The sequence below is a fragment of the Cynoglossus semilaevis genome, chromosome 16 (genome assembly GCF_000523025.1).
Source record: "Cynoglossus semilaevis isolate Cse_v1.0 chromosome 16, Cse_v1.0, whole genome shotgun sequence".
NCBI lineage: Eukaryota > Metazoa > Chordata > Actinopteri > Pleuronectiformes > Cynoglossidae > Cynoglossus > Cynoglossus semilaevis.
In genome coordinates this window covers 10,975,020-10,987,473 of record NC_024322.1, presented here as the reverse complement: position 1 = coordinate 10,987,473, position 12,454 = coordinate 10,975,020, and the positions used below count along the sequence as shown (strand labels likewise).

The 12,454-nt window shown below is 39.1% G+C and overlaps 2 protein-coding genes across 6 annotated transcripts; both read left to right on the top strand.

The window, feature by feature from the left end:
• The first annotated feature begins 3,166 nt into the window (after positions 1-3,166).
• abhd13 (abhydrolase domain containing 13) lies at positions 3,167-8,125 on the top strand. The gene is made up of 2 exons (XM_008328681.3): positions 3,167-3,566; positions 4,882-8,125. The coding sequence occupies exon 2, from the start codon at positions 4,910-4,912 to the stop codon at positions 5,963-5,965; it is 1,056 nt and encodes a 351-aa protein (XP_008326903.1). The 5' UTR covers positions 3,167-3,566; positions 4,882-4,909; the 3' UTR covers positions 5,966-8,125.
• A 251-nt stretch (positions 8,126-8,376) lies between these two features.
• tnfsf13b (TNF superfamily member 13b) lies at positions 8,377-11,754 on the top strand. 5 transcript variants are annotated; one of them, XM_017039839.2, is made up of 7 exons: positions 8,377-8,661; positions 8,737-8,846; positions 8,928-9,024; positions 9,627-9,683; positions 9,795-9,919; positions 10,151-10,319; positions 10,782-11,754. In XM_017039839.2, exons 1-7 carry the CDS (start codon positions 8,604-8,606, stop codon positions 10,892-10,894), a joined length of 729 nt encoding a protein of 242 aa, XP_016895328.1. In that variant the 5' UTR covers positions 8,377-8,603; the 3' UTR covers positions 10,895-11,754. The 5 variants fall into 5 exon arrangements, with proteins under 5 accessions (XP_016895328.1, XP_024919539.1, XP_024919540.1 ...); XM_025063771.1 differs by having other exon boundaries at positions 8,378-8,846; positions 9,819-9,919; XM_025063772.1 differs by having other exon boundaries at positions 8,382-8,846; positions 9,819-9,919; positions 10,169-10,319.
• The last annotated feature ends 700 nt before the right edge of the window (positions 11,755-12,454 follow it).

Sequence of the window (12,454 nt, the reverse complement as noted above, 5' to 3'; positions counted from 1 at the left end):
ATGATTTGCATTAATAACCCACTTGAAGATTTCTTGATTTAGCAGCTCTGGCACTGGTTACCACAGTGGGTGCTGTTTAAGTGTCTGTTGAGCCAAAGAAAGCCTTCTCTGAAAGTCATCTTTTCATCCATGTTTTTTTTTTCGTTTTTTTAGCACAATGGCCAAATGTGCTAATTATCTATTTTTCTATTTATACCATCAGAAGCAGCCGAGCAAAAACCAGAAGATTAATAAAGGCTTAAATAACCTCTTAATCACTCTGGAAGCTGAAATACAATAGGAACCATTTAAGGGACGACAAGTCAGAGGTGAGAAACAGAAAAAGAACAGATTTTTGTTAAAATATTAGTTTTTTAAACCTAGGTCTTCAGTGCACTTTCAGATACTGTGTGTTTGTTGCACAGATTGATTGACATCATCATGGGTTTGACAAATGACACAGGCCTTATTTGCAAGGCAAATGAGGAAAACATAACCTGAATTAAATGGGTGCCTGATCACCACAGGGCGCCTCCTAATTGTCTGTGATATACAGGAATTTTCAGATTATTTATTTCTGGCAGGCAGAGTGTCGTGCACACTGTGGAAACACTGGATGTTTTTGCCTGTGAGATAACACTGGTACCGCTGAGAAAAATATATTTTTTTATATATTGTTAATTTAGTCAAACTTTTTTTTTACCCATAATTCCCACATTAAATACTTAAGATACTCCTTTTTTATCATGTGCGGACTCTTTTTCACACTATGCTAGTGCAGTTTAACCATTTTCTGCCCACAGTGCCTGGTACAGTGCCTGTGTCTTTCCCTGAACTGATAAGGTAATTACTGTACAATGTACAGCCTCATTAAGGCTCTCTGTGACTTGCATATCAAAGAGGATTCACTCATTAAGATGTCAGTGGAGCTTTTGCAAAAACAAACTCAAGAATCCTGCCTGGCGTCGAGGTGTCTTTCTGAAAAAAAAAAGTGTAGCATCTGTTTCACTCAAAGAACAAACAAACAAACAAACATAAACAGTATCAATAGCTTGTCATCGAAACACAAACCCAGCGGAACATCTCACTTCTTCACTGGGTTCTATGGGTGCCGTGTCTCTTCATCCGCCTGTGCTCTGGTGTCCCTCTGAGGCCACTTGGTGCATGACATGAGGTGAATGATAAACATGTCCCTTGGCCTGATGATATGATATTTTCAGACAGGTCGTCGAAGTCACTCCTCATCCTGCTGCAGCTCTAACTTTGTATTATTGAGCTCTGGCCCTCAAGCTGTTTACAGTGCTATATTTCAGGTAATTGAGTTGGGGGGATAGAGGAGTGGAGCAACACAGAGAAGTGTGTGTGTGTGTGTGTGCGTGTGCGTGTGCCAGGCATTCTCTGTCGTTCGTTCTCTGTGTGTTTTACTAAAGATTTCTTGAAAATAATCAACACGTTCACTCCAACACCTTCTACTGTGACTCGCTTGTTTTGGTGCGGGCGACCATATAATGATATCCTCAGGCTCAGCAGTAATCTCAAAAAGGACAGAGCCATACAATTTTAATCATTGTAAAACACACTCTGCAGCCACTTCATTTGATATACCTGTTTAGCAGATGTTGTAAAGACCGAGTATCAGAAGGCGTAAGAGTGGAGGTGATATACTGTAAGTGACTTCAACGTGGTGAACTGTGTGGTTCCAGGCAGGTCAGAGGTCATATGAGAATGGACCAGTGTGTAACAACTGAAGATCTGCAGACTTCTCACAGCAGTGGAAGAGGCTGATGCTACAGTCAACACATGCTAATAATCAGGTTATAGGTCCATATTAAGGCTGTGACATCATGGTAGTAGTAGTGGAGTGGTAGTAATGGTTGTGATATTTTGACTGAGCTGAATTTCCTAAACTAAACTGCATGTGGACAATTCCAATATCTTTTATGAAACAGTACTATCTCTAATGTTGATTGGCTGACACCTCTGCACCATATAGCAGCCAATGGATGCATTCACAGAATCCCTGACTCAGCAGTAATAAACATACATCAAGCGTATGCTTTCACATGCTGATCATGTACAGGCTGACAGTTCTGCTAGCTGTTGTGTTTGTCTAATGGCTCGCTCCGTCTACTGTAATTGTTTTGATGCTGACATAGACGCCACAGAATCAAATCAACCAGCCTCAAGGACAGAGCTGTATAGTCAACAGCTGCAGTAGTCGGCACACAATCTGCAGCTGGCCTTTCAGGTCATGCTGACAACAAGATGGTACACGCAGTACCACTAAAACCCAGCCAAGAAGAGAGAAAACCATCTTTTAAATCTGAAATAAAAAAGTACATTTAATTCATATTTTAATCTATATAAATTAGGGACTAGTCATCACATTTGCCAAAGGTCTTATCATCCAGGTGTTGACTACAATCTAAAAATTATGTTGAATCAAAACTGATATTATTTGTCGCTAATCTGGGTATTGGGGTCCAAATGGTCAGGCACAGACCTGGGACATGTTGGAATTGCTACCACATAAGAACACTGTTTTCTGTTGTTTAATAGACTGGTTTGACTTAATATGTGCAGCTTTAAATTATACTTTTTTAAATAACTAATTAAATAACTAATTAAATAATTATTTGTGATGTTTTTCTAATTATTTTACGTTTGAGGCCAATTTGTTCAAGCAGTTGTCAAAGTTGAGGTTAAGTTGTTTTCCCAGGTTAACAGGAACTGAGACGAACATTGTGTACGGGTGGCATCACTGTCTGCTCTAAGTGTTCTTTCACTAAGGGACATTTTTCATAGCACCTAACCTGTCAGCTGCTTTGACTGGTACGGGTTTAACAGCTACAATATGGCCCACTTCTGGAGGGGAATCTGTCAACTGGGAACTCCACTTGTCAAAAACAAAATTAACAACAAAAGTCTTCTACTCTAGAAGACTCTACTACTCTACTGCTGCTACTACTACTACTACTATTATTACGATGATTACTCCAGCTAATACTATTTTGTATAATTTTACACATATTAATTATATAATTGTAATAATAATAATCATACAAACTGCTATTTTCTTTTGACAAAGCGTTTCTGTTTATCTATGACCTCGACATCTCTATTTTAGAGGTTATTTTTCTCCTGTTTTGCTTCTCTCTTATCGGCATCTAGTGGACAAATGTGAGAGCGCAGTCATTGTACGAGAAGACGTTGTAATTTCTGTGTAACATTCTTTGCTTTAATCACGCGGGATAAAAGTCAAAAAAATGATGAGAGATTTTCTCTTTGTTTTTTTCCACGTTATAATAAATAACTTTTTAATGAAAGGACTTTTCCCCTTTTTTATTAGAGGTCAGTATATTTTTTAGCGGAACGGTTTCTCTGTGTAGCGCTAGATACGGAACCGCTTGAATGTTACACCAATTAGCCCTGCCGGTGCTATCAGCAGCTAGCAGCTACCCGTCTGTTTTCACCGCTGACTTTTGACATAATTTTTTTATTGAAGTGGACGACTGTGACTGTTCAGTCGCTCTGTTTGGTTTACAAATATTGCAAAATGGAGAACAGAATCTGAAGATGGGAGAAAGGTAAGTAAAAATATTCTAGGGTGGCTAGTAGCTATGTCGAAGGCAGTAGCTTCTCCAGAGCAAACAAGTGCTTCACTCTAGGCTTTCTTATTAAATTGCTTCGTCGACGCTGGATTATTTTACCCCTTTCTTCGGTTTACTCTTACATACTTTGATCCGCCGGGCTGTGAAAATCCAAAATCGATATCTAGTCTTTATTTGACATTAACCTTAAGCATTCCCTAGCTGTCGGTAAACCTCCCATAACGTCAGCTCCTCCAGGGGCTGGGTCATTTGTAAAAGTCAAACATGAAATTGCTGACAACAAAATCTATTTTTCTCGTTTTTCTAGTTCTGGACAACTGTCATACTGTGGGCGTTTACTATGTGCGTTTGAAATACATGATTGTATAATTATTCACATAAAATGAAAGTGAAATATACTTGATTACCTTTTAAAATCAGACATTTACACATCGTTGTGGTAAACTTGTGTGATTGTTTGCATTGTGATTGAAACCCTTTCAATGAAATGATTCATATTGAGCCCTAGACATAAATGGATAACATATTTTAGCTGCCAAAAAAATTCACATTTTAACTGACTAGTACAATAAACAACAATCAAATAAAACGTTTTTATAAAATTGATTTTTTAAATCATCTCTTGTGTAGGTGGTATGTTTCAGAGGAAATATTACAATAACTGCAATCATTTCTGTGATTTATTCATTAACTAAACATTTAAACACAAAATTTAATTAAAAAAAGGTGCAATAATATTGAGTGACCACAGATGAAATTTCCTGACCACTACAGCCCTAGCATGAATTGTAGTATTGTTGAGTCAATGAAAAAACATGAGAAAATGGAAAGTGTTTTGTTCAGAACAAAAAATCTGCAATACAAGAATACATTCAAAATATTAAAAAACAGCAATCCACTAATAGCTCGACAGCCGAGCCGTGATACAGCAACGGATGATTGTACACAGTTCTGCTTACTGTGGCTAAGATTAAGGTGATCTACATAATGTGAGGGAAGTGATGCAGCAGATGCTGCAGTTTCATATTTCTCAGTAAACTTTCACAATTTTTGTTACACAAACCTTTCTTCAGTTTGAGGATGTTTGAGACTTAGTTCTGTTTATGATGGTCACACCCAATACGAAGGGATTGTTTATAAAACCCTTCCATGATCTACGACCCTTCTATCGATAGTTCCTCCTTACTGCCATAAGACTCTGTACAACCCTACTGTTTTTCCAAAACGCAATTGCAACTGCAGCATTTGTCAGAGAGAGATGTCAACCAAACATGTCTCTCTGTGTTGGCAGCGTCTTTGTCGTGTGATTCTGTTCAGACATGGAGAAGCCCTGGAGGTTGTGGGGGGCGATGGAGCGATGTACCCTGGCTCTGGTCTCATGGTCCTGGGGCGCCTGTCGTGTCTCCCTCTTGGCTCTCATTCTCACCTTCCACCTGTATGGAGGATTTTTTCTCCTAGCTCTCATCCTGGCCTCTGTGGCAGGAATTCTGTACAAATTCCAGGATGTACTCCTCTACTTCCCTGACCAGCCATCCTCTTCACGCATTTATGTTCCTATGCCCACCGGAATCCCACATGAGAATCTGTACATTCGCACCAAAGATGGTGTGAAGCTCAACCTCATTCTGCTTCGTTACACAGGAGGTGACACGCTCCCTGGTGTCACGCCTGGCAATCAGAGCAGCACGACATCTTCATCTCCGCCTACCATCCTTTATTTCCATGGAAATGCTGGAAACATTGGCCACAGAGTGCCTAACGCCCTGCTGATGCTGGTCAACCTGAAAGCTAATGTGGTGTTGGTGGACTATCGTGGTTATGGAAAAAGTGAGGGCGAGCCTAGCGAGGATGGGCTTTACCTGGATGCTGAGGCTACGTTGGATTATGTTATGACCCGACCTGATTTAGACAAGACAAAGGTGGTACTCTTCGGCCGCTCACTAGGAGGTGCTGTAGCTGTGCGCTTGGCCTCAGTAAACCCTCACCGCGTGGCAGCCATTATGGTTGAAAACACCTTCCTCAGCATTCCTCACATGGCAGCGACTCTGTTCTCCTTCTTACCAATGCGCTTGCTTCCTCTGTGGTGCTACAAAAATCAGTTTCTGTCTTATCGGCACGTGGCGCTGTGCCGCATGCCCTCCCTATTCGTGTCTGGTCTGTCAGACCAGCTCATCCCACCGGTCATGATGAAACAACTGTATGAGCTCTCACCTGCACGGACTAAACGCTTAGCCATCTTTCCGGAGGGAACGCACAATGACACATGGCAGTGTCAGGGCTACTTCGCTGCTCTGGAGCAGTTCATTAAAGACCTGCTGAAAAGCCATGCGCATGAGGAGAGTGCGCAAGCATCAGCCAGTGTCACTATCATATGAGGAAGAAAAAAAAAAGGCCAGGGAGTGACTGGACTTTGGCCATGGGCAGGAAAATATCCAGGTCAACGTACATTGTTTCTTTTTCTGGGTTTTTATCAAATTTTATTCTTGATGTAAATTTAACACGTCAAAGCTATTTTGACAATTTCAAGGATTAAGAAAATGTAATGGTGTTCTTGAGGGATTTTTGTCATTTTTCTGTGCATATTGCAGATATGAATGCATGATCTTATGACCTTTTATGAATGAAAGGCAGACCTGTATACGCTGCGATACCACCCCCTCACATAAGAAATGTTCTGTTGTGGTTCTGCTCAAATCAAATGAAATGAAACAGTTGCACATATTTGTATTTAAAGCACCACATCAGTGAGAGTGAAAGACAACTTTAGTTTCTAATCCACACAATTTCCAACTGATTTGTAGGTCTGCTCTGTCTACGCAGTACGCATTTAATTATAAATATATCTCTGTTGACGTGACACTTTTTGACCTTTTTGTTCCTGTTGATATTCTTAGCTAACAGCAATACCTGAAAGGTATTTCTTCCTTTAGATGGTTGTGGTTGTTATAATTCTAGGGATTCATATTTACATAATAATATATTCCTTTTAATATTTTTTTTTCAAAAACAAAACTAAGGAAATTAAAATTAAAATTAAAATTAAGGAAATTAATTGTTGTGTAACTGAGTGATTACTTGGAGAGAGGGCAAAGATGAAGTGGTCAGAAATTCTTAAAAATGTGAAATAATATATCCTGAGAATCATGTGGCAAGCTATTACTTGTAAGTTGCCCTGTTCCCCTAAAAATAAAACTAGGAGACATTAGTATTGTTCAATTCAATTAAAATTGGGTACTTCTGTTATGCCATCATTTCATCAAGTAATCCAAAAAATCCAAGGTTGCACAAATGCAAATATGTTGTTGCGGTAGCCTGGGTAACACAGAGAGAGTGTTTTTCAAAGCGAGTCATTGTTAAACTGTTCCACTGGAAAGTAACACACAAAGTCAAATGTTAAGCAGTGGGATTTGTCACAAATAACTGACTTTCCTTTTAACACATTTGTCAAGTCTTGTCACACAGAGCAGTAAAACACAATTTCTTTACATAAAACAGCTTCACATCCCCTGTGCCCGACCTCCAATCATGGGAACCCATGAAGACTTTTGCATAAAAATGTCAAAGCAAAACATAGGTGGTTGGTCTTAAACTGGCCCTCATATAGACATCTCTAAATTATTACTCTTTAGTACAGAAAATATACTGTAAATCGCACATGGTGATGCATCAGGGCTGTCCACAGAAGGCCTGAACCTGTCACAGAGTTAAAAAAAAGATCATGCACTGTAGGTAATAAATTAGTACTAAAGTACTAAAACAGGGTTGTCTTTTTATTTTCAGCCTGCAGAGGCACTGCACCAGGCTGGTCACAGAGCCGTTTGAATAATTGAACAAAATAATTCTCTTCAGCCAGAATTGACACTGTTCCTAAACAGTGCAATAAAACAATTGTGGCGATACCAGAAATCTGAATGTGATGTCTTCATGTCGTCTTTGTCTGATAATGACAATGCTGAGAGCAGTGCTGAAATTTAAAGTTTAATTAAAATGTTCCTTTTAAGAGACTGCTCTTTCAATATCATTTGATCATCACTGTGCGATAAACAAAAAGAACTGTGTGAATATGAACTCATTTCACTATGTTTACACATTTCTGCTTTTTTGTTTGTTTAAATTTCTAGTAATTTCTTTAGGGGAGAATTCAAGTTTGTCTCACAGTCACTGAAAGGACAAAAAGAAAACCTCAAAACAAACACTGAATGTCTTTACTGAGTGAATGATTTTACATGTTTTTGACATCTTTGGGATGGGAATCTGCTTTTTTTGAGTTTCGGCAAATCATGTATTTAACTTGAACAGTGTTTGTGTAAATCTGTCATGCCTTTTTATTCCATTTACATAAAACTTCAGTGGGATTTTTTTCAACATTTTTCATGCATCCAAATGATGCAGCAGTCAGTTTGGGTTTTCTTTTCTTCTCATTTTTCATTTTCTATTTCCAATACAAGACGGACACAACTTTTTTTGTAAGCACACATTTTCACTTTCTATTTTCTGTACTTTAACATGCAATAAACTGATACATTTAAAATGTACATCATGCTTGGCTCCTGTGTTTTCACTTCTTTTTGACCTGCTTTCTTGGATTCTACGACGTGTTGAAGGCACTTGTTTGCACTTTCTCTTGTTTTGTTTGCAATTCTAGCCATTTAAGTTGATGCCAATGAATGTTTTTTTATTTCCTCTTTATTTCTGCTATCTTAAGGCTCACATGTGTCTAGTTATTGAGAAGAGGTGGTTGGTCAGACAGGAAATGTAAGTGTGGTTGAAGGGGTGGGTCGTAAGATAGAGGGGAAGCAGTTTTTTTTCTCTTGATAATTTTTTTCTGCGTAGTCTCTCAGACTGAAGTGGAACCAGCCTCAAAGACGGTAAAAGCAAAAGTTACGAAATTAAGTGGAATGATTAGGGAGGAATCGAGACTTAAGGCTGTGGGGGAAAAAGTTTTTAAAGCAGGCAAATCGGCAGGTTCTAAATGTCAAAGCAGCCAGTGTGAACCTCTCTCCTGGAGATTAAATGGTGCCTCCGATGGCAGTTTCAGCAGGTGGGAAGTCTTTGGCCAAACAGAGGACAGGTAAGGTGAGATCATCGTGGTTTTCGCCGGTTGTCCTCCTGACGTTAGCAGCCGTCACGTCATCCTCTCTGTCAGCTTTGTCCTTGTACCAGCTGATGGCTCTCAGAGCCGAGGTAGAGGGGCTCAGGTCAGAGGTGGGTCGCAGGAGAGAAGAGGGTGAGTTCAAGATCAAGTGTGAAAGCCAGGTGAGAGGGACTGTCCTAGTGTTTAAGTGTTTTATTCACCACATCACTTTGATTAATACTGACTGCTTTGTGTTTGTGTAGTCTGAGAGTATAAATCTCAGGAGGCACCAAGCTGAGGCTCAGCATGCGTTCAGTCTAATAAGGAAGAGAAGAATGGTGTCTGAACCACAGACTATTGGTAAGAACCTTTTTAAAATGACTCACTTATATTAAAGTCTTGTCTGAATGTTTTCAATCTTTAAGGTTCATGTACCTGTTACATATAGCTGAGACTTCTCTATGTCTGAGGTCTACACATGTAAATGTAAAATAAGCGAGGCCCTGATACAGACATAGGTGATGCGCTAACTCCGTCTCCTCGCCACAACCGTGACATTCCTTGCTGAGTTTTTCCTGCAATAGCTTTTACCAAAAGAGGATACTGTCAACACCCCTTACACTTTGGGAACTACTATTCTAACAGAATACAAAAGCATCTTGAGACTGTTTTTTGGACTGGTGTAGCCTTTAGAAAGGACCAGGTATGGCACCGCTGTAAAAGTTATTTTTGCCATGTTTTTGTACAGGGGATAAATATGTAAACCTTACCTGAAATGATTCCTGTTGCATTGCACTTGTAATGACATTTTTAGTGCAAGAGAAAGGGAGGACATATGGTATTTGGCAACAGTCATAATAGTTTACAATCAACTAGAACAATTAGGAGAACATGGACGATGCTGGACTATGTGTTCCCTGTCACTACACTGTGACTTAAGACTGAAATATTTATTGTTACAGTGTCTCAGTCCTGCTTACAGTTATTGGCCAACGACAAAAGGGAAACCTACAGAAAAGGTACAGTATTATTATTATTAAGAAAAAGAGGGATAGATGTTTAGTTAAAGTCTTTCCAGCTTCTTAAGGACTCATAATACAGTTTTGGTATTTATGTGTTAATTTGATCAGAATTTGATCTGGAGCCACACACAGGTATCCCATGGCAGACTGGTCTAGAGAGGGGCTCCAGCCTGAAGCAGGATGGTGACACCATGGTAGTCCAGGAGGAAGGCTTCTACTTTGTGTACAGCCAGGTAAAGCTGTTTGTTGTCATTTCACTGTATTTCCACAGGAGGGTGCTGCTGCTCTGTCTGCTAATCACCAGGATTTACAACGTAAACTTGCAGCATTTAAAGTCTGTAAATCCTGAAAAGAATGAGCAATCTAGCATATTCAATTTTATAGAATCCTACACCAAAGCACCCACCTGATGGTTGATACTTTTAAAGCCCAAGGATGAAGTATAACCCATAGATTTAATTTAGCTTGCCCGGTTCACAAAGGTCTACTACATGGACCGCACCTTTGCTATGGGCCATGTGGTGATTCGGAGGAAGAGGAATGTGGTGGGAGATGAGCCTCAGTTTGTCGTCCTATTCCGCTGCATCCAGAGCATGAACGACACCCACCCGTACAACACCTGCTACACAGGAGGTGAGACCTTTTTTAGTCTAATCTTACAATGTGTGTTTAATATGTGTGGAATAAATATGAGTCAGATGTTGAGGAATGTCAAAGGTCAACACACAGTATAACACATCAGTATACAGAAAACAGAATGAAGATTCAGAGTTTTATAGCCACCTTCTAGAACGAGAGACTGTATAGTCTACTAACTACTAGTTTATATTAAAACTGGCTTATTATCTCTATCCTTACACCTCAACTTAGAACTTATTTTAATGTTTTTTTTAAATCGCTCTACGGTGGTTATGTTACATTTTATTAAATATATTAAAATTTAGCTTATTTCTTTTTATTAATTGTATATTTGTAAAACAAACAAACAAACGAAAAACAACGATTTGAAGGGCTAACCTTTTGGCAGTTAGTCCAGTGTTTTTTGATTGTCATGGCAGACGTGAAACTTCACATGGGTTCGTGTGTTTCCCTCAGGTGTTGTTAAGCTGGAGGTTGGTGACCACTTGGAGCTTCTCATCCCACGTTCCACAGCCAACGTTTCCCTGGACGGAGACGCCACATTCATGGGCGCTTTCAAACTGGTTTGAACCGTGTTTCTCACAGTGGACCTGCGCTGTTTTTTGTCAGTGATGGTAAAATATCTGGATGTTTAAAAGTGTACAAGGCGCAGTTTTTAGTGTAGCAAGTGACAGACAGACTGTATATTTTTCAGAACCAAAATGGACAAAAGGAAGTTGGTATTACAGCCTGTTTGGGCTATTTTAAGTTACAGTTAAGCGTTTGTATTTCAGAAATGTGGAATAAAAAGAGACACATATACAATAATGCAATTTGTAGGATAGGTTATTATTTTTTACGTTTGTTTCTATTACTGTTTTTTGTTATCAGTTTGCAATTCTCAGTTATACTTTCACAATTGATTTTATATTGTTATTTCGACTGATTTGTTTTTAAAACATAACAAACAATTTTCTCGTAAGAGAGAATACCGATTAATCCTTCCCTACCTATTGAAGTGTGTATAAAATTCAGCATTTACTCGCCTGGAAGTCCCTTTAAAGCGATGACGTCATCTACAGTTGAGCTAGAAGTTGTTATTTCGATATTGGCCGCAAGATGTAAGTAAAGCAACAAAAAGACGAGGAAAATTTTGCCGAGATGGAACATTTTAAAACAGTTTTTTAAACGAATATTTAATAGAAACAGATTCAGACTGAATAACAAATCCATTTGACCTAATGTCTGCTTTTATTATGTTTTTCTGTTGTGATAAGAAATGAAAATTAATAATTGTTTGCAACAAAAATAAATAAGATTAAAAGCGGGTAAATATAAATGAAAAGAATGTTACTACTAATCTATCAAATGATCCCAATATGCCGTACACTTGGTTTAATATAAAGTTTGAAAGTTATTTACTTGCAAATTAAACTAAATATTGTGATTATTTCTGGACACAGATGTTTTGTTTTTCTGGTAATCCTCTGGACCAATTACTGTTAGACATAGAAACACTCATCATTGGAATATGGATGTTAAAAAGGAGAAGTTTTCCCCTGCATCTCAACAAATAATAGGAAATGCACCAAATTCTTTAAAATAATTTTGTAAAAATGTACAGGTTATGACCAGTTCTATATGCTGAAGGTACTCACACTACTATTAATCTTCAAATTGGTGACATCACCAAAGGCTATGGTTTTAAAGTGTGTAAAGATCCATCTTTGGAGATCAATTTTAAATATTTCCCACCACCTGCCGTGGGCTGTCCAGTCTGCTTCATCTCCTCTGTTCAATCCTCTCTCACACACTGGCCCTCTGTCTACACGGGGGCAAGGAGTTAGACAAAGACCACTGGGTGGTCACTTCTTCACTGGGCATTTTGCCGTCAAAGTCATGGCTCCATTTGACAAGGAGGAGAGGGGGAGGTTAGGGCGATGTAGAGTCTGAAGTAGAACTCTGGGAAAGGAAGATTTTAAATGGGCCTAACCGGCAGCAGGAGTTATTAATGGACGAGGGAGCGGAAAGAGAACAGAGAGGCTAAGACACATTAGAGGAGAAGGGCCAGAACCGGAGCGCTGGAGTCACAGAAGCTGTTTGATGATCTGCTAAACAGAGCAGGCGGCTGTACAAACACAAATCAAGAG